This window comes from Pseudorasbora parva, chromosome 25 (genome assembly GCF_024679245.1).
Source record: "Pseudorasbora parva isolate DD20220531a chromosome 25, ASM2467924v1, whole genome shotgun sequence".
Taxonomy (NCBI): domain Eukaryota; kingdom Metazoa; phylum Chordata; class Actinopteri; order Cypriniformes; family Gobionidae; genus Pseudorasbora; species Pseudorasbora parva.
In genome coordinates, this window is record NC_090196.1 from 31,164,500 (window position 1) to 31,191,419 (window position 26,920).

The following is a 26,920-nucleotide window of genomic DNA, read 5'->3' on the forward strand; positions in this document are numbered from 1 at the left end:
TCACATGCGTGAATGTGTGATCATACGTGCGAAAGGGTTAAAAAGAAGAAGAATGTATTTATGTAAATTCAAATATATTCTATATATGAAATTTCAGATTATTATTATTATTTATTTTTAGCCAACGTAATTTTTTGGCGGCACCCCTGACACAGTCACGGGGCACCCCAGTGTGCTGCGGCACCCACTTTGAGAAAGGCTGCATTAAACAATTGCGCCACTGACCAGAAAAAACCCAGTCTAAAGTCAGTGGCGCGTTGCGTGTTGTTCATTATGCTATTTTAAGGGCGCATGCTTGACCATAATGTATAGCGTGCACAACGCGCATACACTTTGCTCATGTAATCTACACAGATGCAACAGTTATTTTTGCAAATCATAAATTGTTACACTAAAAAAATATTAACACATGAGATGACGGAAATCATTGTGGTGTGCCACGAAGATGTGAAAAAATAGGCATAAATCTAGCTTACAAATGATTCAGGCTAATTGTAGAAATTAAGGATCAGACCTGTTTGCCCAATAGTGGCAAGACATATATGTATATAAGGACATCTGACAGATTGGTTTGTCCGTCAAGAACCAGGAAAAAAAATCGACTGAAAAACTGTTTGACGCCTGTTTAACCAACGCTATTTCGGGTGGGTTTCTCCCATCCCAATACAACACAACTTCTCTGTCTTTCACTGCTCTTCAAGAACATCAGTCACGTCGGCTGTGAACCGCTCCTGGCGTGCGCCTGGTAAATACGCCATAATAATAGCGACCCATAATGGAACTTGCGCAGCTGCTTTTACAGGGAATGTTGGATGACGCTCTGATTGGTTTATTCACGTTACGCCCAAAACACACCTATGAATAATGAAGCTACTTCAGACCAACCCATTTTAGATTTGCGCCGGGCGCAAGAGCCATTTATCCCGCCGGGAAAATAGCAACAGCGCCGAGACCCGCCCACAAAGTTACTTGCGCTCCGCGCTTTGACACTCGCGTTTCAGATCGTTAAAATAGGGCCCCTAGTGAGTAAATCATGGGGTAATTGAAATTTTTGGGTGAACTATCCCTTTAACGAAAAATACATGATTCAGAATCAGTGTTTTAAAAAATCATGTAATTTTTTTTAAGCATGAAGGAGCTTTAACCCGCCTAACATCTTTACTGATTTTCATTAAGTAAGCATAAGAATAACTTTGATATTGTGAGTAATATTTCAAAATCAACATTCCTGGACTGAATATTCACATATTGATTTTGATATGCATTTTATGCAAGTATATGCTATATTGTAAATCTCATTTATTTACATTATAAGTTATCAGAATTTGATCTTTTAAGGCCATATAAATGACAAGATCTTCACCAAATTGCACGTTTTTGCTCAGTTTGAGCCTGATGTGTTTTTTCCTTCTTGAGTATGAGCACCATATTCTCACTATATCGTACTATATAGGCCATAAAAAGCCTGATGTATCAGATATGATACAAAACATAAAATACAGGTATAGTAAACTCTTACATTTAAATGAAAACAGTTTTTTTTTTTTTACTATTTCATTATTATGTCAGGCTTTACATAATTATTTTTTTAAGGGAATCTATCTGTTGGAATACCAGTGTATTTGTTATATGTTCCCTAAAAGCATTCAAATGTTAGACAAAAAAGATGTACACTGTAAAACTAAATCGTTCTATTGTGGAAGATTAAGTCAACATAGAGGAATTACAGCATAACATCCTAAAGATGGCAGCATAAGCCTTATTAGACCAGCAGGCTCTACTGTAGCAGGACAGACACATAAGGTCAAATGGACCGTATTTAGCAGCAAATCCGGTACAAATCTGTTCTTGTGGTATGACACACATGGAGAAGTACAAAGTATACAGCACTGTAAAGTAAGCACAGATGAAATGCACATGTCAAGCCAGTAATAGTCTTAAGTCAACATGAACTCTAAATTCATCCTATTTACTTTCTTATGATGCATGCTCCTGGCCTTATTTTAAACACTGCACGTTAAAGAAAAATCGTTGCATTTTCTTGTCAAAACGCTTGCTCTGCATCTAAAATAATATTTATTTTCAGATGACCATGCTTCCTCAAAGATGGCTAAAAATCACCATCTTTTCTTTAAATCTTTGAATGGCATTAAAGGCTGATTTAAACATCTGCGTCTGACCTGCAGCATAGGTAACGCGTTGGTCTTTATTTATACAGCGACGTTGTCCGCTTCGACGTGCAATTACACATGCAGACAGCTAGTAGGCAGTGTCCAGGGACATGTTGATGGTGTAACCCACAGTAGCAAAGCAAAAGTTGAAGAAGAAGCAGTTTGTTGTGTATGTAGCGGAGAAGTCTATGCTCAAATTATTTGCCATATGGGTGTCTTCGTGGTTTATCGAAGATGTGTCGTACAGATGGACATATTTTTTGACTTCCTCGGCCAGTTGCTCCTCAACTTGGTCCATCTTTGTTTTCACTGTAGTTTTGTCGAAAGCGGAAATGCAACCTGAGGGAGGGGTTCTAGCAGACCAATCACAGCGCTTTTGATCCACGTAGAATTGACACGTATTTTTGGAGAGGTGCAGGTCAGGGTACGCCGTGGGCTATGCATCCTACACACAGTAAGTTTAACGCAGAAGTATAAATCAGCCTTTATAGGTGTGTTCACACTTGCCATGTTTGGTTGGATCAAAGCGTACCCTGGTGCGATTGCTCTGTTAGCGCCGCTCATGCGAATGAGTGCGAACGCTGCCATCTGAACCAGACAAGCGGTTAAGATTAGACTCGTTCCACTTCCAAACGAACTCTGGGGCGGTTTGACTGAAATATGAAAGTAACACGGAATGAATACATCTAAACAAACCAAAAACAGGACATGATGTCACAAGACGTCACCTTAAATAGGACAGAAAGCTCAAGCACCTGTTTTTCTCATCATAGTCCCAATGTTGCTTATCACAGTTTGATACAGCCATTATAACCACGTAGCTCTTGGATTCCTGCTGCTGTTTTGACTCCTTTACACACTTTATAAGCTCTTCAATGAATTGTTCTCAGATGGTCAAAATACCATCATATGTAGCTATGCATATACAACAAGCACATATAGCTGCACACAGCATTGCTTTGGATGTTTTGTAAGTTCTGTTGTAAAATATAAAAGCCAACCAATCAGGTTGTGAGCATTTCCCAATGCCTTTAGGTTCGGTGTTAAAATGCCATTGGGTACGATAAGTGGCCCAGACCAAATGAAATGGGTGACATGAGTAAAACTTTGAACAAAAAGAAAAAGAAGGGCTTAACGTGGCTTCTTCAGGAGTTTCCAATCGATCTTTTTTTTATTCTTTGTCCAAATATCTCTTGAACTGATCCGGGCTCCGTTCCACTCATCTCAGGTTCACGGTCTCCACGCGCATAATGAACTTGAGCTTGTGTGCGGGTGTGGATCTAGGTGTTGGTTTTGACCACTGTCTGGTCTTCCTGGATTCCAACTCGGTGTGGTTTAGGGCACCCTGGATCTCCGTTGCGAGGGCTGGTGATTTCGCCCCACGCTTATGTTTCTGGGATATAGCTGAATTATGGCAACGGTGCCCAAAACCACACAGATTTTAACGCTTAATCTTCAGTTAAAGCTTTCCAAGAGAGCTCTGCCAGTGAAAAGCAGAGAGGGAAACTTTGAAAATGTTGAGCTCTTAAGAAACACCCTCTCTGTCTTTATTGTATTTCATTTATACAGAAAACAGTCCTCCGGCCAAGCACCACATAAAAGTGTCTTTTAAAGCATAACAGTGGTGCCCTCAGGAAAGGGATCTGAGAGAAACTAGGCAATTATCAACATCGGGGTGTATAAAAGTGGTTTTGAAAAAGGAATGCAGTGTAAACTGTAGCAGGGTGATGACATGTTCAAACGGATAAACTGTCCAAGCGTGTACGTTTTCCAAATCCAACAATCTTCGAATTGTATTTACTGTACATTTTTGTTTAATGATGGAATATGAGAATGCTTATGCATTGTGAACACTGAAGTAACAGCATCTGCAAGATGGCAGTCAGTCATATTTTGGATGTCTAATGTCAACATGTTCTTAGGTTTCAGTGATCAAAATGTGATTATCTTGAAACGCAATTGTCTTTTGACGAATGTTGCATTGGCAGAGGTTTAACTGCATGTTGACAACAGGAAATGAATGCTGCAAAATGCAAAAACGGGCAGCTTACACTTATCTTTCACTGAGAGACTGCAGTACTTTTCAGCACGCAGTTTACCCTGTCCGTCACGCAACCACTGCCAGCGTATGTAAAAGCTGAAATTTTCATATGGTTTGTGGCTTATAACCATATTTTAACATAAAATGCTTTCTCTGTGAAGGATTTGAGAGGTATTTTCAAAATGTTTGAGATCTAGAACTCATTCTGATCTTTTCTTAAAGGTGAAGTGTGTGGTATTTCTATGTTATTATGCAGAGACAACTATAAGTAAGCCGTTTGTAGGTTGATTTTGCCTTACAAGTGTAAACACTGTGGCTCTGTGGTGCTTTCAAAACATTGCTCTGTTTGTTTGAGCATCTCGACCAGCTCAACACAGCAACACTGACTCCAATGCTGAGGCGGGGACGGTCTGTTTGTCCATTTGTGATTAAATGTTTTAAAAACATGAATGACAGTCACATTATACATACTGTAGCAATATCAACTGCAATAAACAAAAGAGATGTGAGAGTGTTTTTGGTCCCGTTTGCACCTGGTTTTAAGATCGGATCACAAGTAGACGGCGCTGAGTAAAGGAGTAAATGGGGTCTAAAACGTTGTGTCCACTTTACTCTCTGACTACTGACCTAATGCTAAACATTATGGGAAGTGTTCTTGCCAGATGGGATTTCAACTTTGTCGGCTGGAGACCCAAGTTTGGTTTGTAGAGGAAAAACATCCCAAGCTCAATGTTCTCTCTCCATTCCTGATTTCTAACACACACTCACATTGTTCGGATGGTCTCGCAGCTGTCAGAGCCGAAAATAAAGCTGATGCTCCCTGCGTGTTTTTCCATCGCTCATATGTAAATGAAGTGGTGTAGTTATGATATCACTTTGTAGGCCAAAATGCGGAAGCGAGTCAGCATTTTAGCACTTCCGGTTCCATCGTCCCAAAGTTTTGAGGGTTTTGAACCCCCCCATTGAGGTTTTTTGTAATGTGATTTTGGCTAAATGGCTGAGGTTTGTCCTGAACACAAGCACTTTCACGTTTTATTCTACGACATAAAATACATCAGTATTGCCGCAACATATGAAAAAGGCGGTTGCTAACAAGTGGATAAAGGTGACTACCGAGGCTGTCGATGAGATTAACCATAATCATGCTGAACAGATAAACGTTTTTATAGCTTCGTAATGCTCATTAATTGTGCTCTATTCTAACTCAAACGTTTTAGGGAAATGTTTTGAGATAAAAACTGAAAGAGTTGTCGGGAAGCTTAGTGATGGTCACGTTGAAATCGAGCGACCGCTGTGTAGTCCTTTTATAGCCTAACTTTAGCTTTTTACGTCTGGCGACTGCATTTAGGCTTCAAAATTCATTAAAGTTGCGTTCATCTGTGATAATGAAAAAACGTGTGTAAGTATCATTAACTTGTGTTGATCACAGAGCTTGTTTTTTGCGATAATCCAAAAGCCTATGGAGAAATATTGGGTTTTTCCTCGAGGGAACCAGTGCGACGCGAACTGCCGGTTGTCCTGCAAAGTGACGTCATACCCGAATCGCTCTATTGCACAAGCTTATTTTTTCCATTAGACTGAAAGATCTGGAAATAAACACATACATTTACCCACCCATAGACCCTCCCCTCGAAGAAATCAGGACAGAAGTGGTTGAAAGTGGACAAAAGAGACAGGAATGTGTCTCCCTCGTCTGCTTGTGATCCGATCATCCAAAACGCATCTTAATACCAGGTGTAAACAGGGCCTTAAGTGTGTAGTAACAACATGTCACCGCCTCTGTGTAGAGCATGAAGAGACACGTGGACGTTACTCTTACAACAAGCAGCGTCTCAAAGGTTTGTATTCATGGCTAATTAGAATCAGGCCTTTGGTGTGGTGCTGATCGAGAGGCAGCTTTTCACAGGCGCTGAATAGATTTGTCCTGGCTTGGAAAAACCTAGTACAGTATATTTCCCCTGTTGACAGTCCAAACTGTGCTTAAAGGACACACACCTCGATGTCAACTCTCAATACAGAGAATGTGAGACTCCTTTTCCTGAAGCCTGCCAGTCCTGCTCTTTATGAACGGCGTGCCAAACAAGTCCTCCATTTATTTGTTCAATTATTATGTGAATTTTTGCTGTTTTGTTTGGCTGATGTTGACGGAGGTCAGCTCGTGTCAATACTGGGCTGTACTCAAAGGCAATATGAACTGTCAGGTGTTTTTATGGGGCCTTGAGTGGGCACAAGGGCAACGTCGCCACCCACGCCCACCTACTGTGTGCCGGTTGGACGTTTTCCACCCAACCAATCCATGGGGGCCGTCTGGTCATATGACCGTGTATATTGTGACTTCCCCATGTTAGCACAGGAATTCCACCTTAAGGATCCTATTCATGCGGGCCGACACAAAGAACCGGCAGTTTATGCCAAGCACAATTACCCAAGCACCTGAAGAGAAATCCACCTACTGTCCCAATGCACAGGTCTGGCCCACACAGGGAAGTTAACATGAATTGAGTTTGGCTGGGTGTTTCAATACTCCATTATTACAGGAATAATCCTCAACATTATAACTGCTTAGTATAACTTTGTGAAAGCCAGTTTTGGACCCCATATTAGGGTGCTTCCACAGGGAAAGGATTTTGTGTCTTAAAAGTACATATAATAAACCAATTTAAATACATATCATGTAGGCCAACATAACAGAGTATTAGTCACTTCAAAAGTTATATTACAAACTAGAAAACTTATTTTCTCCAAAAAGACGCAAAAACTATGTGTTCCTGATGAGGTAACCAGCAACAACAGAGCGGTGCTGGATGGTACATTGACAAATTGTAGACAATGTTGTTATTTTTTAACTCTTTACATATTATTCACACAAATATATCACAAAATTAGATTTTCAATTAGTCAGAGCGCATGTTTTTCAACAATAGACTTTAAAGAAAAACAGACGACACGTCTCCTTCCTTCCATCGCAGAAAAATGAAGCCAAAATATCCCGGTTAAGAGCCAGATTTTGCACAGTGTCAAGGTCTTGCCCAAACTCAAATGCAAGGACAGCTGTCTTAACCCTTTTTATAGCATCAAAAAACGAACTAAATCAAGCTTACCGGAAAAACAAACACAAACATACACATGTGTGATGAGAACTACCTAAAAAGGCAGAAACCATCTTTAGAAAAAAAATATTTGAAGTGTAATTGAATTGTTTTTTTAATTTGGCTCACGTCCCATTCGATTACATGGTGAGGGTGGGGTTTATGAGCTATACTGCATTCAGCCACCAGGGGGGCAATCAAAATGTTTTGGCTTCACTTTTCAGGACGTGTGCAGCACACTTGTTCTTACTTGCCACCAAAAGATTTTTGCGGTCATGTCACATTCGAAGTAGGCATAGCAACAGTAGGACACATGGGCTCGTTTAGGATGATATATTGCAAAGTGGAAGTTCAAAATGTGTTTTCTGAATGCAAAAATGGGTATTGTAAACAGTGAGAAGTGATTGCGTCATCTCCACCAGAACTATCCGCCTAATTTTGCAACACGGAAGTAAGCTATTTTTCTTTGAATGCATGTAACTTCCGATTAATGAAAATTGCACTCTATACGTTTTCCCATTGCATTACAACAGGCGATCTTCATTCATGTTCTCAAGTCAGATAATATTAACAAAAACATCTACATTCACTCGCTCTCTACTATATAGACTATATATCTACTAAAACATCTGTATACTAAAATCCCACAATGCATTGCATTGCTGACATCCCATTCCCATTTTCTCCATTAGAAAATTTATTTTGAACAAACAATAACTTTGCCATTTTTACTTTTTTAGATCATAGAAGTATATCTATATCAAGAAGCATTACAGTTTTTGTTTAGCTAAAATAACTGGAACACATTCAAGTTACAATAGCCTCACTTGCTCTTTTCTTAAAAGAGGGTGGATAATTTTTCTCAAAGCAGATGGTCACAGCGGTAATCTTACGGCTAGCATCAACATGTCCATTTACCTGCAATGTCATTGCCAGAACAGATTTACTGGTATTTCTCAACACATGGTGTCTATAAGGAAAATAATGTAAGTTCAGGTAACTACTAGGGATACTGAAACTGTGATTGATGCTCAATGAAAATCTCTTTCGACAACAAATCTTTTGGTCCCTCAGAAACTCATTATATAATTCACACACTGCTCTAAATCAATACGCCTACACCAAAAATAATGCTATTTTTATGTTACTTTTAAACGTAACCCATTCTGAACATGTTTAACCTCGCGCTGACATGTTTTATGTGATATTACATCGCAGGAAGCACAATCACAAGTCTTGACCGAGCCCGTGGGCCGAAGCGCTCGATCGCCACCTGCAACGAGACAGAACGCGTCTCTCAGACCATTCCTGTCCCTCACTGAACCCTCTCGGTCTGGAAACTTAAACAGCTTTTTAAGAATGAGGAGGGTTTTTCAGTTTGTTGCTAAATTTAGGTTGGCCCTGTGCAGGCAGCAGGTTCCTGAGCCATTTTCAACAAAGATGAGCCGGAGCCCTTGCCCAGTGCCGGCGGGTGGCGGCTGCCGGTGGTCTGCTGTTCTCTTATGCACTAGCTTTTAAGTAAACATGGCAATTCTGCGGTCGCCATCGCCATGGCAGCCAGCAAAAGGCCTTACTGTGTGGCGGCACACACAGCCTTGGTGTGCCTTCTCCTAAACCCCCCCACACACCTTCAGCTCAGTGGACTGAGGTCAACAGGCATTGAGACCCATGATGTATGATCCCCAAAATCTGAAGAAGCCCCTCAGCAGTTCACCTTCCGGTCCCCGTTGTTCCAGCACGAACACAGCACTTTTTCATGCATTTTACCTGTGGCATATCACTCATCTGCCCTGCCGCATGGGATTCTGGGATACGTGTGGGTCTTTAGAAGGACACCTCCCATTCACCTCCATTATGCAGTAAATATTTGTATATTTTATGTATGGCTGGATGGTGGAGGGCTAAACTAACCAAGCATTTACTGGAAGGGCTTTCCCTCCAGACGATTAGATAAAATCGAAACATGTTTTTGTAGGCGGTTTGCTGACCGCTGAAATGTTGACAGACCACATGGGATGGCACCTGCTCGACGACATGAAAGCATTTACCTTCATCTCTGAAATCGCCTTTATTGTCTATTATGTAGAGCTTGGTACGTACATAGTACAGTTTTGAATTGCCTTTTAGAAGAAATGAATATATATTTTTTCAAGAATTACAAAAAGGGCAACTTGTTGACCTATAGGAAAATATTTTGTATATACTGTGAGGAAAATAAGTATTTGAACACCCTGCTATTTTGCAAGTTCTCCAACTAATAAATCACGGAGGGGTCTGAAATTGTCATCGTAGGTGCATGTCCACTGTGAGAGACATAATCTAAAAAAAAGAAAATACTTAAATTCCAGTATATGATTTTTTAACTATTTATTTGTATGATACAAATGCAAATAAGTATTTGAACAGCTGTCTATCAGCTAGAAGTTATCCTAAATTAGATGCACCTGTTTGAGGTCGTTAGCTGAATAAAGACACCTGTCCACCCCATACAATCAGTAAGAATCCAACTACTAACATGGCCAAGGCCAAAGACCTGTCCAAAGACACTAGAGACAAAATTGTACACCTCCACAAGACTGGAAAGGGCTACGGGTAAATTGTCAAGCAGTTTGGTGAAAAAAGGTCCACTGTTGGAGCAATCATTAGAAAATGAAAGAATCTAAACATGACTGTCAATCTCCCTCGGACTGGGGCTCCATGCAAGATCTCACCTCGTGGGCTCTCAATGATCCTAAGAAAGGAGATAAATCAGCCCAGAACTACACGGAGGAGCTGGTCAATGACCTGAAAAGAGCTGGGACCACCGTTTCCAAGGTTACTGTTAGTAATACACTAAGACGTCATGGTTTGAAATCATTCATGGCACGGAAGGTTCCCCTGCTTAAACCAGCACATGTCCAGGCCCGTCTTAAGTTTGTCAATGAACATTTGGATGATCCAGAGGAGTCATGGGAGAAAGTCATGTGGTCAAATGAGACCAAAATATAACTTTTTGATCATAATTAAACGTGTCTGGAGGAAGAAGAATGATGAGTACCATCCGAAGAACACCAAGCATGGGGGAGGTAGCATCATGCTGTGGGGGTGTTTTTCTGCACATGGGATAGGGTGACTGCAATGTATTAAGGAGAGGATGACCAGGGCCATGTATTGCAAGATTTTGGGGAACAATCTCCTTCCCTCAGTTAGAGCATTGAAGATGGGTCGAAGCTGGGTCTTCCAACATGATAATGACCCAAAGCACAGCCAAGATATTCAAGGAGTGGCTCTGTAAGAAGCATATCAAGGTTCTGGCGTGGCCTAGCCAGTCTCCAGACTTAAAACCAATAGAAAATCTTTGAAGGGAGCTCAAACTCTGTGTTTTTGACCCCTCCATGATTTCTAAGTGGGAGAACTTGCAAAATAGCAGGGTGTTCAAATACTTATTTTCCTCACTGTACGTACTCTAAATATTTAATTTAATTTGGCAGAATGCAAGGCACCAAAGTACTTTTATATACATTATACACAATTAAATTGAAATATGCAATAAAAGCTGAAACAAAACATTTCACAAGTGAAAGCTCCTTTGTATGCTTTGTAAACTCAGGAACACATCAGATTTGACTTTGACAAGTTTCACCTATAGTTTTTATTGAGAACACACGTGTGTCCTTTCTGCGGCCCCTGGTGTTGAATATTTGAATACAGTTCCTGTGAATACTCTTCTCTGTGAATAAATCCTTGAGGTGCCGTCATATGTCGATGCAATGTGAGCATAAATGAATGAAATAACACAAGTCAGTTTGTCTAACAATAGTGACCTAAATGAAGCTCTGCTTATGGAGATCAGCGGTGGGAGGTGTGTTGGGGGTTTGGGAGCTGCCTCGTCGCTTTCCAAACTTCTTACCTGCTAGCAGAAGGATTTACTGGAACCCTCAGACAGGCTTTCACAGCTCGGGCTCTAAACGGCCTGTTGGCAAGGCGGCCATGTTTTCTCTGGCACCGAATCAAACCCACCGGACTAGATCCAAAAGTACCTACACAACACAAACCTGTGGGATGTTTGGATGATAAATTGCCGACGCTCTGCAGTAGAACAAAAAATATTGGCCTCGCTGGGGACATCAGTCTTAATAATCTCACAGTTCGATGGCATACTGGGTGGCTGGGTCGGACCAGACCTTGCATGTTTCTCAAATGTCCCGCGATTCACTTAAGAGTGGCGTTTGACTACAGGTGTCATATCAAAGTTTGTCCAAGTGCTGAGAAGGTCAAGTGCCAGTGGTCTATGGGGGAACTGACAAGGTGTTAAATGACATGTTTTCTTCATTTAACAATTTCACGGAGAAGACCGCAAAAATTTGAGACTTTCCTCGGTAGCAGAATTCACTATGCAGCGGTTCGCTGGAATTTTTTTGCTACAAACTTCTGGTCAAATGGAATAAATCGTGTCATGTGTTCCTGCAAGGTTACATGATAAAACAAACAAACGCGAGAACAAAGCAGGAGTACGCTGGAAGCGGAAAGGAAACTCAAGCCCTGACAGTTAAACAATTTCTAATAAAAAAACGCAGGGCTTTTGACATTAGTATGGATGAGTCAAGCCCTTTTGAACATTGCTAGACGATGCTGTCACTGACTAGAAATAAAAACAAAACATTTCTCAGTAGTTTAAGTCTACTGAGAAGAAAGAAGGAACATGAAGGATTCGTGAGACCAAATGCACTTTCACTGCACAGCTACATAAAGGTTCTTTACAGCCCTTCAGATTCATTTTTGTCTATGGTTTTTTTTGAGTCAGTGATATGTTTTTTAGGAGATTAAAAAAACATATTTCATCGTTTTATTTGACAAATGAGGCTGAGATAGAATTACAGTGTGTTAAAAGGTGTAAATTGTTCATCCTACAAAATATTGAAAATCTGAAGACAAATTTGTCATAAATTCGGTCACTGCCCCTCATGTTCCAAACTTGTGTGCTGTTCTTTTCCCCACAATTATGTGGGGAAGTAAAAAGTAAGTTAGTTAAAATTGTAAAAACAAAGTTAATTCTATATTAGCACTTAATTTAGTTTTTAGAAATTAAAGCATAAATATCAAGATTATAAAATTAAGTAAAACCTACTTAACTTTTCTGATGCTGGTGTTCCCATCATGCACTGGGGAGCATGCATAATTAAAGGTTGATTTTTTTTCCAATGTTTTCCAGTTTTACACTGTTTTATTATTGCTTTTGTTGTTAGGTTTCGTAAATTCTGCTGTTTTGTAAGTTCCTTTATACTCAATGACACATTCAAATGATGGAATGTAACCATTATTGTGTACCAAGTGTTGAGATCTGTGTTCAGGGTATACTATACTACTTCTGTTGTCTACACAATATCTACCGTATTATTTCCTTAGATGTACCAAAGACATTATATATATAAAGACTTTGCACTCCGATTACTTATGAATGGGAGAAAGTGCAAACTCCAATATGGCGAATAAGCCCCGCCTTCTAAATGAAACAGCCAATCATTGATTAGTAAATTCATCGCATCACTGCAGCTGCCATTAGAAGCTCCGGTTGCTATAGAAACAGCCAGTGTTCTGACCACTGATCTATCATACAGATCAGTGGTTCTGACACACACGTTTAGGTCTGTGCCTGCGCATTAGCTTTGGTCAGGCTGAAAAATGCAGGGTTTTTTGTCATAATTTGAGCATTTAGAAACAAAATTTATGAGTTATTGTCAGATTTCATTGGTGATTTCAAATATGAAATTGAATCATAAGGTTGGTGAATAATTTTGGTTTCCCCATTCAAAAAGATCATGCATGCCCGAGAGGCGTTTCAAAGATGGCCGCCGAGTAAAATGACTTGTTTTAAAGGGACTTTGGATGTACTAAATAAAGCATACACTTAAAAGCGTTAAGTCTATATATAATGTTATATATTATTTAAGTAAAATACTTGAAACTAAGTACACTGTAAAAAAAATTACATGATCAATAAGTTATGACAACACGTTTTTTAAATAATCAAAATAAGTTAAGCATTTTCCAAAATAATTATGTTATACAAGATTTATCACTTTTTTTAATGAGTGTAATGTAATTTAAGTTGAAATTACTTAAACTTCTAAGTTGATGGTACTGGTTGATGTATTTTTTTACAGTGTAAAAATTACTCAGACATTCACTGGGCAAATGAAAGTTACTTATTTTCTTTGTTAATTTTAAGTAGACTTTACTTTAATTCCATATGTGAAATTTAAAAATCTGTGTAAAAACTTGCAAAAGCTAAATTAAGTAAATTGTTTTTAATAAAAGAGAACTTTCTGAAGAATCTTTACAATCTTTAAGTTCTTGTGTGCTAGTCATGACAGCGTATAGACAAAAACACAATAAAAACAATATATATCATAAGAGTAGTCCCTACTGAAACTGCACATATTTTAAGTCTTTAAAGCCATAGTGGTTTTGTGTAATGAACACTGCCCTTCAAAAAATCTGAATCTGAAATGTTTGTGGTCAGTAAGATTTTTTGGAAAAAGGCTCTCTCACCAAAGCTGCATTTATTTTATTAAAAAAACATTCTTTTTTAATATATTTTTTAATTTACTTTATTCACATTTGTCACATGATTCTTCAGAAATCATTCTAATATGCTGATTTTCTGCTTAAGAAGCATTTCTTATTATCATCATTGTTGAAAAAAGTCCTGCTGCTTCATCTTTTATGGAAAACATTTTTTCCAGGATTCTTTGATGAATAGAAAGGTCAGAAGAACAGCATTTATTTGAAACAGAAAATGTGTCTAACATTATAAATGTCTTTACTGTCACTTTTGATCCGTTTAATGCATCCTTGCTGAATAAAACTACTAATTTCTTTCAAAAAACCCAAACTTTTGAATGGTTGTGTAAGTCGGTTTATTTTCCAATGTACGCGCTGCCTCATAAACATGGAAATATATGGAATATTTTAGTGTCGCACAGAACTAATTTGTAGTTGATGAGCATTAGTTATGTTGTGAACCTCTTTGCCCCGAGGCCTATAAATGAAGCGGCACTATTTTGTGGGCTCTCCGAAAACCACCTTGACCATTACGTTTGCTTAGGAGGCGAGCAGACCCACCCACAGGCTTGATTTCACTGAGGTTATGGTCATAATCTCTTGGGACAGTGGTCAGCCAAAGCTGTTTACTTTCTTCACCCAGCTTCACCCATGTTTTAGGAGGGGAGGGTCTCATGGTCTCCGTTATGAGCTATAATGTTCCTCCAAACTCTCACACAGAATTTCCATGAAAAGTAAAAGACCGATGTTAGGTGTTCAAAATAATGCAGCCTATGTTTTAGTGTTGGTAGAGTAGAAGTATCACTTGTCCATTTTATGGGCTTTCAGGAAATAATTCAAATTTGTGTCATACGTTAAAAGGACAGACTCGATATGCTGTCGTGACTCTGGACCGACTTGATCACATGATCCGCTCTGTGCTGTCGTGTCTCTGAACCGACTTGATCACATGATCCGCTCTGTGCTGTCGTATCTCTGGACCGACTCGATCACATGATCCGCTCTGTACTGTCGTGACTCTGGACCGACTCGATCACATGATCCGCTCTGAGCTGTCGAGTCTCTGGACCGATTCGATCACATGATCCGCTCTGTGCTGTCGAGTCTCTGGACCGACTCGATCACATGATCCGCTCTGTGCTGTCGTGTCTCTGGACCGACTCGATCACATGATCCGCTCTGTGCTGTCCAGTCTCTGGACCGACTCGATCACATGATCCGCTCTGTGCTGTCAAGTCTCTGGACCGACTCGAACACATGATCCGCTCTGTGCTGTCAAGTCTCTGGACCGACTCGATCACATGATCCGCTCTGTGCTGTCGTGACTCTGGACCGACTCGATCACATGATCCGCTCTGAGCTGTCGTGACTCTGGACCGACTCGATCACATGATCCGCTCTGTGCTGTCAAGTCTCTGGACCGACTCGATCACATGATCCGCTCTGTGCTGTCGTGACTCTGGACCGACTCGATCACATGATCCGCTCTGTGCTGTCGTGACTCTGGACCGACTCGATCACATGATCCGCTCTGAGCTGTTGTGTCTCTGGACTGACTCGATCACATGATCCGCTCTGTGCTGTCGTGACTCTGGACCGACTCGATCACATGATCCGCTCTGTGCTGTCGTGACTCTGGACCGACTCTATCACATGATCCGCTCTGTGCTGTCGTGTCTCTGGATCGACTCGATCACATGATCCGCTCTGTGCTGTCGTGACTCTGGACCGACTCGATCACATGATCCGCTCTGTACTGTTGTGACTCTGGACCGACTCGATCACATGATCCGCTCTGTGCTGTCATGACTCTGGACTCGATCACATGATCCGATCTGTGCTGTCGTGACTCTGGTCCGACTCGATCACATGATCCGCTCTGTGCTGTCGTGTCTCTGGACCGACTCGATCACATGATCCGCTCTGTGCTGTCGTGTCTCTGGACCGACTCGATCACATGATCCGCTCTGTGCTGTCGTGACTCTGGACCGACTCGATCACATGATCCGCTCTGTGCTGTCGTGACTCTGGACCGACTCGATCACATGATCCGCTCTGAGCTGTCGAGTCTCTGGACCGATTCGATCACATGATCCGCTCTGTGCTGTCGAGTCTCTGGACCGACTCGATCACATGATCCGCTCTGTGCTGTCGTGTCTCTGGACCGACTCGATCACATGATCCGCTCTGTGCTGTCAAGTCTCGGGACCGACTCGATCACATGATCCGCTCTGTGCTGTCAAGTCTCTGGACCGACTCGATCACATGATCCGCTCTGTGCTGTCAAGTCTCTGGACCGACTCGATCACATGATCCGCTCTGAGCTGTCGAGTCTCTGGACCGACTCGATCACATGATCCGCTCTGTGCTGTCGTGACTCTGGGCCGACTCGATCACATGATCCGCTCTGTGCTGTCGAGTCTCTGGACCGACTCGATCACATGATCCGCTCTGTGCTGTCGTGTCTCTGGACCGACTCGATCACATGATCCGCGGACCGACTCGATCACATGATCCGCTCTGCTGTCGTGTCTCTGGACCGACTCGATCACATGATCCGCTCTGTGCTGTCGAGTCTCTGGACCGACTCGATCACATGATCCGCTCTGCTGTCGTGACTCTGGACCGACTCGATCACATGATCCGCTCTGTGCTGTCGTGACTCTGGACCGACTCGATCACATGATCCGCTCTGTGCTGTCGTGTCTCTGGACCGACTCGATCACATGATCCGCTCTGTGCTGTCGTGACTCTGGACCGACTCGATCACATGATCCGCTCTGTGCTGTCGTGACTCTGGACCGACTCGATCACATGATCTGCTCTGTGCTGTCGTGACTCTGGACCGACTCGATCACATGATCCACTCTGTGCTGTCGTGTCTCTGGACCGACTCGATCACATGATCCGCTCTGTGCTGTCGTGACTCTGGACCGACTCGATCACATGATCCGCTCTGAGCTGTCGAGTCTCTGGACCGACTCGATCACATGATCCGCTCTGTGCTGTCGTGACTCTGGGCCGACTCGATCACATGATCCGCTCTGTGCTGTCGTGTCTCTGGGCCGACTCGATCACATGATCCGCTCTGTGCTGTCGTGTCTCTGGACCGAATCGATCACATGATCCGCTCTGAGCTGTCGAGTCTCTGGACCGACTCAATCACATGATCCGCTCTGTGCTGTCGTGTCTCTGGACCGACTCGATCACATGATCCGCTCTGTGCTGTCATGACTCTGGACTCGATCACATGATCCGATCTGTGCTGTCGTGACTCTGGTCCGACTCGATCACATGATCCGCTCTGTGCTGTCGTGTCTCTGGACCGACTCGATCACATGATCCGCTCTGTGCTGTCGTGTCTCTGGACCGACTCGATCACATGATCCGCTCTGTGCTGTCGTGACTCTGGACCGACTCGATCACATGATCCGCTCTGTACTGTCGTGACTCTGGACCGACTCGATCACATGATCCACTCTGTGCGGTCGTGTCTCTGGACCGACTCGATCACATGATCCGCTCTGTGCTGTCGTGACTCTGGACCGACTCGATCACATGATCCGCTCTGTGCTGTCGAGTCTCGGGACCGACTCGATCACATGATCCGCTCTGTGCTGTCGAGTCTCTGGACCGACTCGATCACATGATCCGCTCTGAGCTGTCGAGTCTCTGGACCGACTCGATCACATGATCCGCTCTGTGCTGTCGTGACTCTGGACCGACTCGATCACATGATCCGCTCTGTGCTGTCGTGACTCTGGACCGACTCGATCACATGATCCGTTCTGTGCTGTCGTGACTCTGGACCGACTCGATCACATGATCCGCTCTGTGCTGTCGTGACTCTGGACCGACTCTATCACATGATCCGCTCTGTGCTGTCGTGACTCTGGACCGACTCGATCACATGATCCGCTCTGTGCTGTCGTGACTCTGGTCCGACTCGATCACATGATCCGCTCTGTGCTATCAGGCTTGTTTGACTTCACACAGCGATGCGCAGACCAATCGGTGGCTGACTCTAAGCACTGCATGCCGGTTAGAAATTTTGCCCGACTTGAGGCAGCGCCGACGGCACGTGACTGTGACGTATGTCAACAAAGTACCATAAGAGTGATTCGAGAGCAGCCGGCTAATACAGCCAATGCAGTTTACTTTAACACCTTTAGTTAAACTAATGCTCACAAATCATGTTTGTTTATAACAGTAAAACTGCGTTTTATGTAGTCACGATGTTATATTGTCATGTTTATCAAACTAAAACTAATAAAAAAATAGACCCCACTTCATTGGTAGTGTAGGTTTAAATATTGAACTTTATTCTTATACAAAAAGATGCTGTATTAAGCAGTAGTATTGAATGAAAATGTCTTCTGAAACATCTGTGTATTTGAAAAATATTGCATTTATTTAACTTCAGCTGTGATAAAGTTTGCAAATATAGCGCAAGTGTCACTCCGGAAAATCACTCACTGTCTGATCGTTCCCTATCCCCTATATAGTGCACTGTTTGATCATTCCCTATCCCCTATATAGTGCACTGTCTGATCGTTCCCTAACCCCTATTTAGTGAACTGTCTGATCGTTCCCTATCCCCTATATAGTGCACTGTCTGGTCGTTCCCTATCCCCTATATAGTACACTGTCTGATCATTCCCTATCCCCTATATAGTGAACTGTCTGATCGTTCCCTATCCCCTATATAGTGCACTGCCTGATCGTTCACTATCCCCTACATAGTGCACTGTCTGATCGTTCCCTATCCCCTACATAGTGCACTGTCTGATCGTTCCCTATCCCCTATATAGTGCACTGTCTGATCGTTCCCTATCCCCTATATAGTGCACTGTCTGATCGTTCCCTATCCCCTACATAGTGCACTGTCTGATCGTTCCCTATCCCCTATATAGTGCACTGTCTGATCGTTCCCTATCCCCTATATAATGCACTGCCTGATTGTTCCCTATCCCCTACATAGTGCACTGCCTGATCGTTCCCTATTCCCTACATAGTGTACTGCCTGATCGTTCCCTATCCCCTATATAGTGCACTGTCTGATCGTTCCCCATCCCCTATATAGTGCACTGCCTGATCGTTCCCTATCCCCTACATAGTGCACTGCCTGATCGTTCCCTATCCCCTACATAGTGCACTGCCTGATCGTTCCCTATCCCCTACATAGTGCACTGCCTGATCGTTCCCTATCCCCTATATAGTGCACTGTCTGATCGTTCCCCATCCCCTATATAGTGCACTGCCTGATCGTTCCCTATCCCCTACATAGTGCACTGCCTGATCGTTCCCTATCCCCTACATAGTGCACTGCCTGATCGTTCCCTATCCCCTACATAGTGCACTGCCTGATCGTTCCCTATCCCCTACATAGTGCACTGCCTGATCGTTCCCTATCCCCTATATAGTGCACTGTCTGATCGTTCCCTATCCCCTATATAGTGCACTGTCTGATCGTTCCCTATCCCCTATATAGTGCACTGTCTGATCGTTCCCTATCCCCTATATAGTGCATTATGTGTCATATAGAAAATAGTAAATGTGTGAACAAGTAACCGAAAACGTCTGTTTATAATTTAGGGGGCGGAATTTAGATTCTAGAGAGCATTTGATTGGACAGAAAATCTGATGAGAAGCTTAATTGCAGAGTGATATCATCCAAATAATTGATTTTGAACGCTTATTTCTTCTAAATGTGAATTTTGCCCTTGTTTTGGAGCTTATAGATAAGAGTAAGGCTAACATATCCATTCTAAAAGCCAAAAAACTTTTTGATTTAATAACTAATAAACAGTTAAGTCAGAAAATTTAAAGGAACCATATTATGTTCATTTACAGGTTCATAATTTTGTTCAGGCAGTCTACTAGAATAGGTCTACTAATAAAATGGTAAAAAACACATTATTTTTAATTTATGTTGTTGCAGCACCTGTTTTCACCCTCTGTCTGAATGCTGATTTAGTTTCGATATCTCTAAAACCATAACCGGTGAGTATTGGATACAACATACGAGGCATTTAAGGCAAGTGTTGGAGAAACTTGTGCCAAGGACATAACTTTGCAGACTGTTTACATGGACAAACAGCTATAAAAAAACGTCCCCTAATACGACCCCTTTAATCAAAAGTTCAGATAAGAGCTCACTGGACGATTATTCGTCAAATGCTGCCCCTTCTGGCTTAACCTGAGCCCTTCATAAGTGTTGAGAGAAATAGAGAGACCAGCACATTACCCTCTTTCCAATGAAGGTGTGTGCGCGTGTGTGTGTGCGCGTGTGTGTGTGTGTGTGTGTGTGTGTGTGTGTGTGTGTGTGTGTGTGTGTGTGTGTGGTTTGTCAGTCTCGTATACACTTTGGCAGTCATGGGCAGCAGACACACACACAGACAAGTGTGCAGTGCGCAATAATTTTCTCTGCTGTAACGCTTGCTGTCCATACCAGTTTGCAGTGAACAGCAAAGGGGACTTACACGACTCACCGTTGCAATAAATCTAACGCCCATCGCTCGGGCCCTCTCTCTCTCTCTCTCTCTCTCTCTCTCTCTCTCTCTCTCTCTCTCTCTCTCTCTCTCTCTCTGCGTTCATTCCTTCAAACACTCTGGAAGGAGACATATGAAGAGTTTATATTCTGGACTGGTGGACTTTGGACATACCAACATGCTTGATTTAGAGCAGCAGCTGATGCTCCTGGTTTATTGAACAGACAGATACATGTTGGGCTTCAGCAGCTGTAACACATCCAGCCGGGTGGCAGAAACATGCAGCAATAACTGATCTACTGAGCAGTGGCATTACATGTGAGTATATTATCAATGTTGAAGCCTTACAACACCAATGCAATGTATTACAATGCATGTGTATGTGTGTGTGTGTATATATATATATATAATGCAGAAGTGGAAAATTATATTATATTGAAATTAAAATTATTCAGATTTACAAATTATATAAGACTAAATATAAGTATAATAGTAAATTTTGAATTTTGTATTATATTTTGCTCTCTCTCTCTCTCTCTCTCTCTCATATATATATACTGTATAGGCAATTTTTTTATTTTATAATAAAAATATATATTTTAAATAGTTTTATTATATATATATATATATATATATATATATATATATATATATTTTTTTTTTTTTTTTTTTTTTTTTTTTTTAAGACTAATATGCCTAGTAAAATATTAAAATATGTTCTAATTCAAATGACTTGATGCTGTTTTGTCTCCTGTGTTCAGTTGTCCAGCAGTATGTTGAGGCATTGGGGGTTTGCTGTGTTCCTGTTAACTGTCCTGATACCAGTCCAATCCAGACCCACTAACACTCTCAACAACAGACAGTAAGTCATGATGATACTAGAGATCATCATCACCAGTATTTCTGTGATTTCTGCAAGATCTCAAGACACACTTTCAGACCTGCTGAGACTGCCATCTGCTGGTAACAGAAGAAACGGGGCTCTACATTTTTAGGAGGCCAATGCTAAATAAATGCACTGCTCTGCACGCAGTTTAAGTCGGATTGTCCTAATAAAGCATGTTTTTTCCCCTGTAAACAGTCAAATGGCAAAATCTTTGTATGTGACTTGAGGTTAAAGTCAGTTTGAAACATGTTGTCTCTCTTTGTCCCAGGCGACGTTCAGTAGGTCACGCTCAGATGATGCACGACAGGGGCCGATCTCTGCACGAGTGGAAGAGGCGCACGTTGATACAGGAACTTTTTGAGCAGGTACACACGGCCATATCCCCATATCAGAGCGAAGGAAGCGTCCAGACCCCGCTGTGGTCCACCGTCCACTGTCCCAAACCCATCGGCAGCACCAAAAACTTCCCTCTGAGCTTTCAAATAGAGACTATAGGGATGAGAGACAACCTCCCGCAAGAGACCAGCAAGACCCTGAGATATGGTGAACAGCCACTGAAAGCTGTGACGAAGAGGAAGAGGAAGATGGGCTCGGGAAGATCGAGAGACCCGGAGAGGAGGAAAGACAGGGGGTGTGTCTCCCATATGCAAACACCAATGAGAGACTGATAAGAAAGCCTGGACACGACAAGGCTGAAGGGACTTGAAGCAACATTATTGACAATGAAAAGGAAGCAGACTTTATGCAAATTACATAATGTGGTCACATGATCAGACTTCCGCGTCAGCGAACGCACCTTTAAAACATCCTGATGTTAAAGACTGTTTGACCACGGCATGGGATATGAGGACTCTTTTGAGAACCCACTTTATTTTGCATTCACAATAAAGGCCTTTGCCTTTATTATAAACTCTCTAAACAATTTTATATTATAAAGTAGAATATGCTTCATATACAAACTAATGTGCATATGTTACATTTAGAGTAGCCTGTTTTAAAAGTATTCATTCAGTCAGAATTTGTGTGTAATATTTAATTTATTTGATTGGAATATTTATTTCCTGAATGTATCTCAATGCTGCTGATTTTGATGTGAGTTTCAAATGCACTTTAGATAGTTGTGCTGGTCTACATTAAGTATTTTTCTATCTTCTACGTTCTATTACACAGCTTTTCTTTTACTTTAGTTAATGTTCTGCTATTTTCAACAAATAAATTGAGCAATATACAATAAAGCTGAAAAGAGAGAACACCACATTCATTCTCATAATTCGCACCACTATAATTGCAGTTTTCTGTCTATGCAAGCAAGGGGCCACTTACTTCCTCTATCAATATGGGTTAAGTAGCTGTTTCTACTACACTGTAAACAGAGGTGGTAAAAGTACTCAAAAGTTATACTCGAGTGAAAGTATATATACCTAAATAAAAAAATACTCCAGTAAAAGTAGAAAGTCCCCCATTCAAACATCACTTGACTAAAAGTACAAAAGTATCAGATTTAAAACGTACTCAAGTACCGAAAGTAAAAAGTAAATATTCAAATTAACTGTAAATATCAATAAGCAGATAAAATCTTTTGGGACTGATATGCAATGCTTTACATTATTAGTTCATGTAATATGTTATTAGGGAATTAATGATGTCATATTTAATTAATAGCAATTCATATATTACTTAATCTATTAATCATAGAGAATGTTCATTAGTTGCTGATGCAGAAATCATTAATAAATGGTTTAGTTCTTCATTAGTAATACATTAACTCATGATTATCTGTGCATTAGACATGAACTATAATAGTGCACCTGTATTGTAAAATGTTACTGATGTTTTCATAGTAAATTGTGTGCCGCAAAATAAAAAAGTTGGGGAAACACTGAGCTAACGTTAGTGTGGCAAACCTGACTTGTCAGCTTTTCCAAGTCTATACCCGACTGGATCATCCATGAATGACCAGACCGGTTTGGAAATCAAGTGCAATAAATACTTAATACTTGGAGCGGGCATGGGGAAATGTATTGGAGTAAAAAGTAAACTTTGCCTTTAATATTGTAGTGGAGTAAGAGTAAAAGTAGATGCAAATAAAATATACTCAAGTAAAGTACAGATCCCCGAAAAAAATACTTAAGTAAAGTATCAAAGTATTTTTACTTGAGTACTTACCACCCCTGACTGTAAAAAATTATTTAGAAAAAAGTTACCTGGTTGCCTTAAAATTGTGAGTTCTTTGAAATTAAAATTTTGAGTTAATACAAATTTTTTTTTTTTGAGATTCGACAACCTTTATTAAAATATTATTAACAGATTGTGTAAGCATATTGGGTAATTGTGTGTGTTTTATTTCTGATGACAAAGTGAAACATGCCAAATAGTACTATTTTCAGGATTTATCCATTTTTTATGTGGTTCAGATACAATAATATTTTGAGTTCCTATTTATTAAACAAATGTCCTTCCTTGTATCAACTCAAATTTTTAAGTTCAATAAACTCAAAATTTTCGAGCAACCAGGTTACTTACTTTTTTTTAAGTTAAACCAACAAAAACCAACACAATTTTTTTACAATAAGTGACTGAGGACGGTGGAATAATCAATCAATGTGCGGTCGTGTGTCTGTGATCAGAAGGCAAATACCAGGCAAATAAAGACACAAAAATGGCTCTAACAACAATTATACACCTTTCACTGCACATGCTAATGGACGGAGAGGTAAACGCAACCTTCTGTCAACTTCCTGCGAGTGCTTTAGGATCACATGCCTTAAAGACTCATTAACCACAGGACAGAAGCCCACAGATAAATCCCAAATCAATAAGCCTCCAATCAGAGAATGAGATGGAAGACCAGGAGGTACAGACTGACATTCATTGAAAGATGTCATTCAGTCTATGCTCTACATAAAATCTTCTGCAACAAGTTGCTTTTCCAATCATTTGCAGTAGGAGACTTTATTGATAAATGGACGTTTTTATGTCATTTTTTGTCTCTGTAAATGGCACTTATTTGAATGGAAGTATTAGGGAAGATTAGCCCATATTTTTTCTATTAATTTATCTACACAATTAGTTTAATCTCTAAAATAAAATGACTTGTTGAACCTTATCTGAATGCGCAGATATATTATCTTTGCGAATACACGGCTATCTAACTGAACGTCTCAGATGATGAGTTAATCATTTTATTCTAACAATATATCAAATGAATTAGTATTTTATTAACAAATAAAAAAAAATTTACTATATAATTTATCACTAAACATATTTTCAGTGCACTGTGGAAAAATGTATGGTCAACTTAATTTGAGAAATAATAATAATGTTTTGTATATCAAAATTAATTAAAAGTATTTCAAAATATTTACCTTTTAAATAGATTTTAAAATTATATTTAGGTATGATAATAATGATAGTTTACCCAGGAAAATGACAATTCTGTCATGAATTACTCACCCGTAAGACTTTCGCTCATCTTCAATGAAGATGTTTTTGGTGAAATCAGAGATTTCAGTACCTCAAAAAAACATAATTTGTGTTCTGAAGATGAACGAAAGTCATTTGGGTTTGGAACGACATGGGGGTGAGTAAAGGATGCCAGAATTTTTCATTTTAGGGTAAACTATCCCTTTAAGAATTCACAAAAAAAAAGAATTAAACATATATTATTTGTTTTGCCATTGTTGCAAATAGGCAGCCACTAACACCTAGTGATCTTTGCTTCCACTTGTGGCATCATAGTGGGCATTGGTTTCTGTGCCAACCTGCTGGTCTTCTCCCTCTTCGCGAAACACAAGAACCTTCATAAAAACCGCCTGGACGTTCTTCTCCTCAGCATGGCTTTGGCCGATTTCCTCACACTTCTCCTCATCCCCTTCACCATCTACTCCGCGATCAGTTTCTCCTGGCCTCTAGGCAACACGACCTGCAAGGTCTATCAGTTTCTGCTGGGGTTCTCCCTGGCTGCCAGCACATACTCCCTGTGCACCGTGTCTATGGTTCGTGCCATGATCATCACCAACCCCTACCGTGCCCCAACCATGGGGTGGTCCTAATATTTATTCTGGTCTGGGCTCGGAGCTTCTTTATAAGTCTGCCTTTGCGTATATTCGCCATTAAGGAAAGCTGAGACCCAGGTTTGAACTGAACTGTTTGCCTGCCGACTACCCAGGAACATCACTACCCGGTTGCTCCCAGCCAATTTGTGCTGTAATCTCATACCAATGCTGGTTATCGCTGTCAACTCGGGGCATATAGCTCTTTTCCTGCACAAGAGGCCTGTTATGTCTCCCGCCAGCACCTGAAACACACGGAGGGCATCTCTCATGGTGTTTTTGGTGGCTGGGACATTATGGGACTCCTTATGCTGGCTGCCGGGGTATGTTCTAGAGCTGTGTGTGTATTTAGGGACTTTACCTGCATGGACGCTCATGGGAGATGTTCCATTTCACCTGCACGGTTCTCCAGTATCTGCACCCCTGCGTGAACCCCGTCCTCTACGTTCTGGTGTCCAAACACTACAGGCGGAAGAAAGACTGGCTGTTCAGATGCAATAGGAAACGGGTGCATACGCAGATTGTTAGCGTAATGGAGAGTTTCTGAGGATCCAGATATTTTTTTTAAAATTAGAACATGTTAAATGTAAATTTGAGAGCTTGGTTTGTTTGGTTCAAAGATATCTACAATACTCTGAGAAAGTTGGTGTAGCTGTGACATATACTGGTAATGATCTACCAGTCACTAAAGGTGCGGTCACATTATCACATTAGAAAATTTTTGCAGGCACTGTCTGTTGTTCATAGTACAGCAATGTATGAAGCACAGCACACAGAAAGCACTTTAAAAAGCACAAAAGCTGTTCGGCCAATTAGCAGGACCACCTTGAAAGCTGATCAATGTCATGGTTAAATGTGAATAAGCTTAAATTCAATATATTCATCATATAAAGGGGTTGTGTCTCTTCAGGAAATGTGAACTAGACCGCTCAATTGATATTAATTAGTCTTACAATCTCTTTATTAACTTTTTTATATGTCAAAGTGTTAGCTGCCTAGCTGCAGTGAAAGGACAGAAAGCTCTGATTTCCTTAAGACGATTCATTTGTATTCCGATGATGAACGAAAGTAACGAGTTTGGAAGGATATGTAGGTGAGTAATTTAACGTTACAATGACAGAATTTTTGGGTGAACTTACTAATCCATTTAAGCCGGATATTTTTCCCTCATCGCGAGTTGTGACGCAACAACAGCTAATATACTTGAGTTTGGACCGCTAAATACTTACACACACACAAAAGAAATAAACTTTTATGGAAAATTATCATTTCCCGAATTACTTAAAGGACAAAAGGGTCGAGTTTTTAAAATAAATTTCCGAGGCTCGTCTGTTCGCCTCACACAACTCAAACGTCATTTAATTGACCCTAATTAGCAAATTAAGTCAAATATTTTAAATTTAGTTTAAACAAAACACTAACATGTGTTTTTGCGATATACTAGTGATATAAATTAGTATAATTAATGAGTCACTTACTTACATTACTTGGTAATTGTACCATAAGATACGAGCCCAACGGAAAGCGCTCGAGCCTCATGCTGCTAGTTACATCGTTTTTTATAAACGAATCAGTTTGCAATCTTACTTTTGTGGATCACTACATAAAGTGTAAATTTATTTGTGAGCAAACTTTTACATATAGCCT

General features: G+C 40.9%; 2 protein-coding genes across 2 annotated transcripts; both read left to right on the plus strand.

The window, feature by feature from the left end:
- The first annotated feature begins 20,470 nt into the window (after nt 1-20,470).
- Nucleotides 20,471-22,381, plus strand: pthlhb (parathyroid hormone-like hormone b). Its single transcript, XM_067436915.1, has 3 exons — nt 20,471-20,653; nt 21,097-21,197; nt 21,490-22,381. The coding sequence occupies exons 2-3, from the start codon at nt 21,109-21,111 to the stop codon at nt 21,887-21,889; spliced, it is 489 nt and encodes a 162-aa protein (XP_067293016.1). The 5' UTR covers nt 20,471-20,653; nt 21,097-21,108; the 3' UTR covers nt 21,890-22,381.
- A 2,383-nt stretch (nt 22,382-24,764) lies between these two features.
- LOC137065043 (galanin receptor 2a) lies at nt 24,765-25,820 on the plus strand. The gene is given in 5 exon segments (XM_067436608.1): nt 24,765-24,801; nt 24,912-25,259; nt 25,262-25,427; nt 25,429-25,624; nt 25,626-25,820. Coding segments are annotated over 5 exon segments (942 nt in total).
- The last annotated feature ends 1,100 nt before the right edge of the window (nt 25,821-26,920 follow it).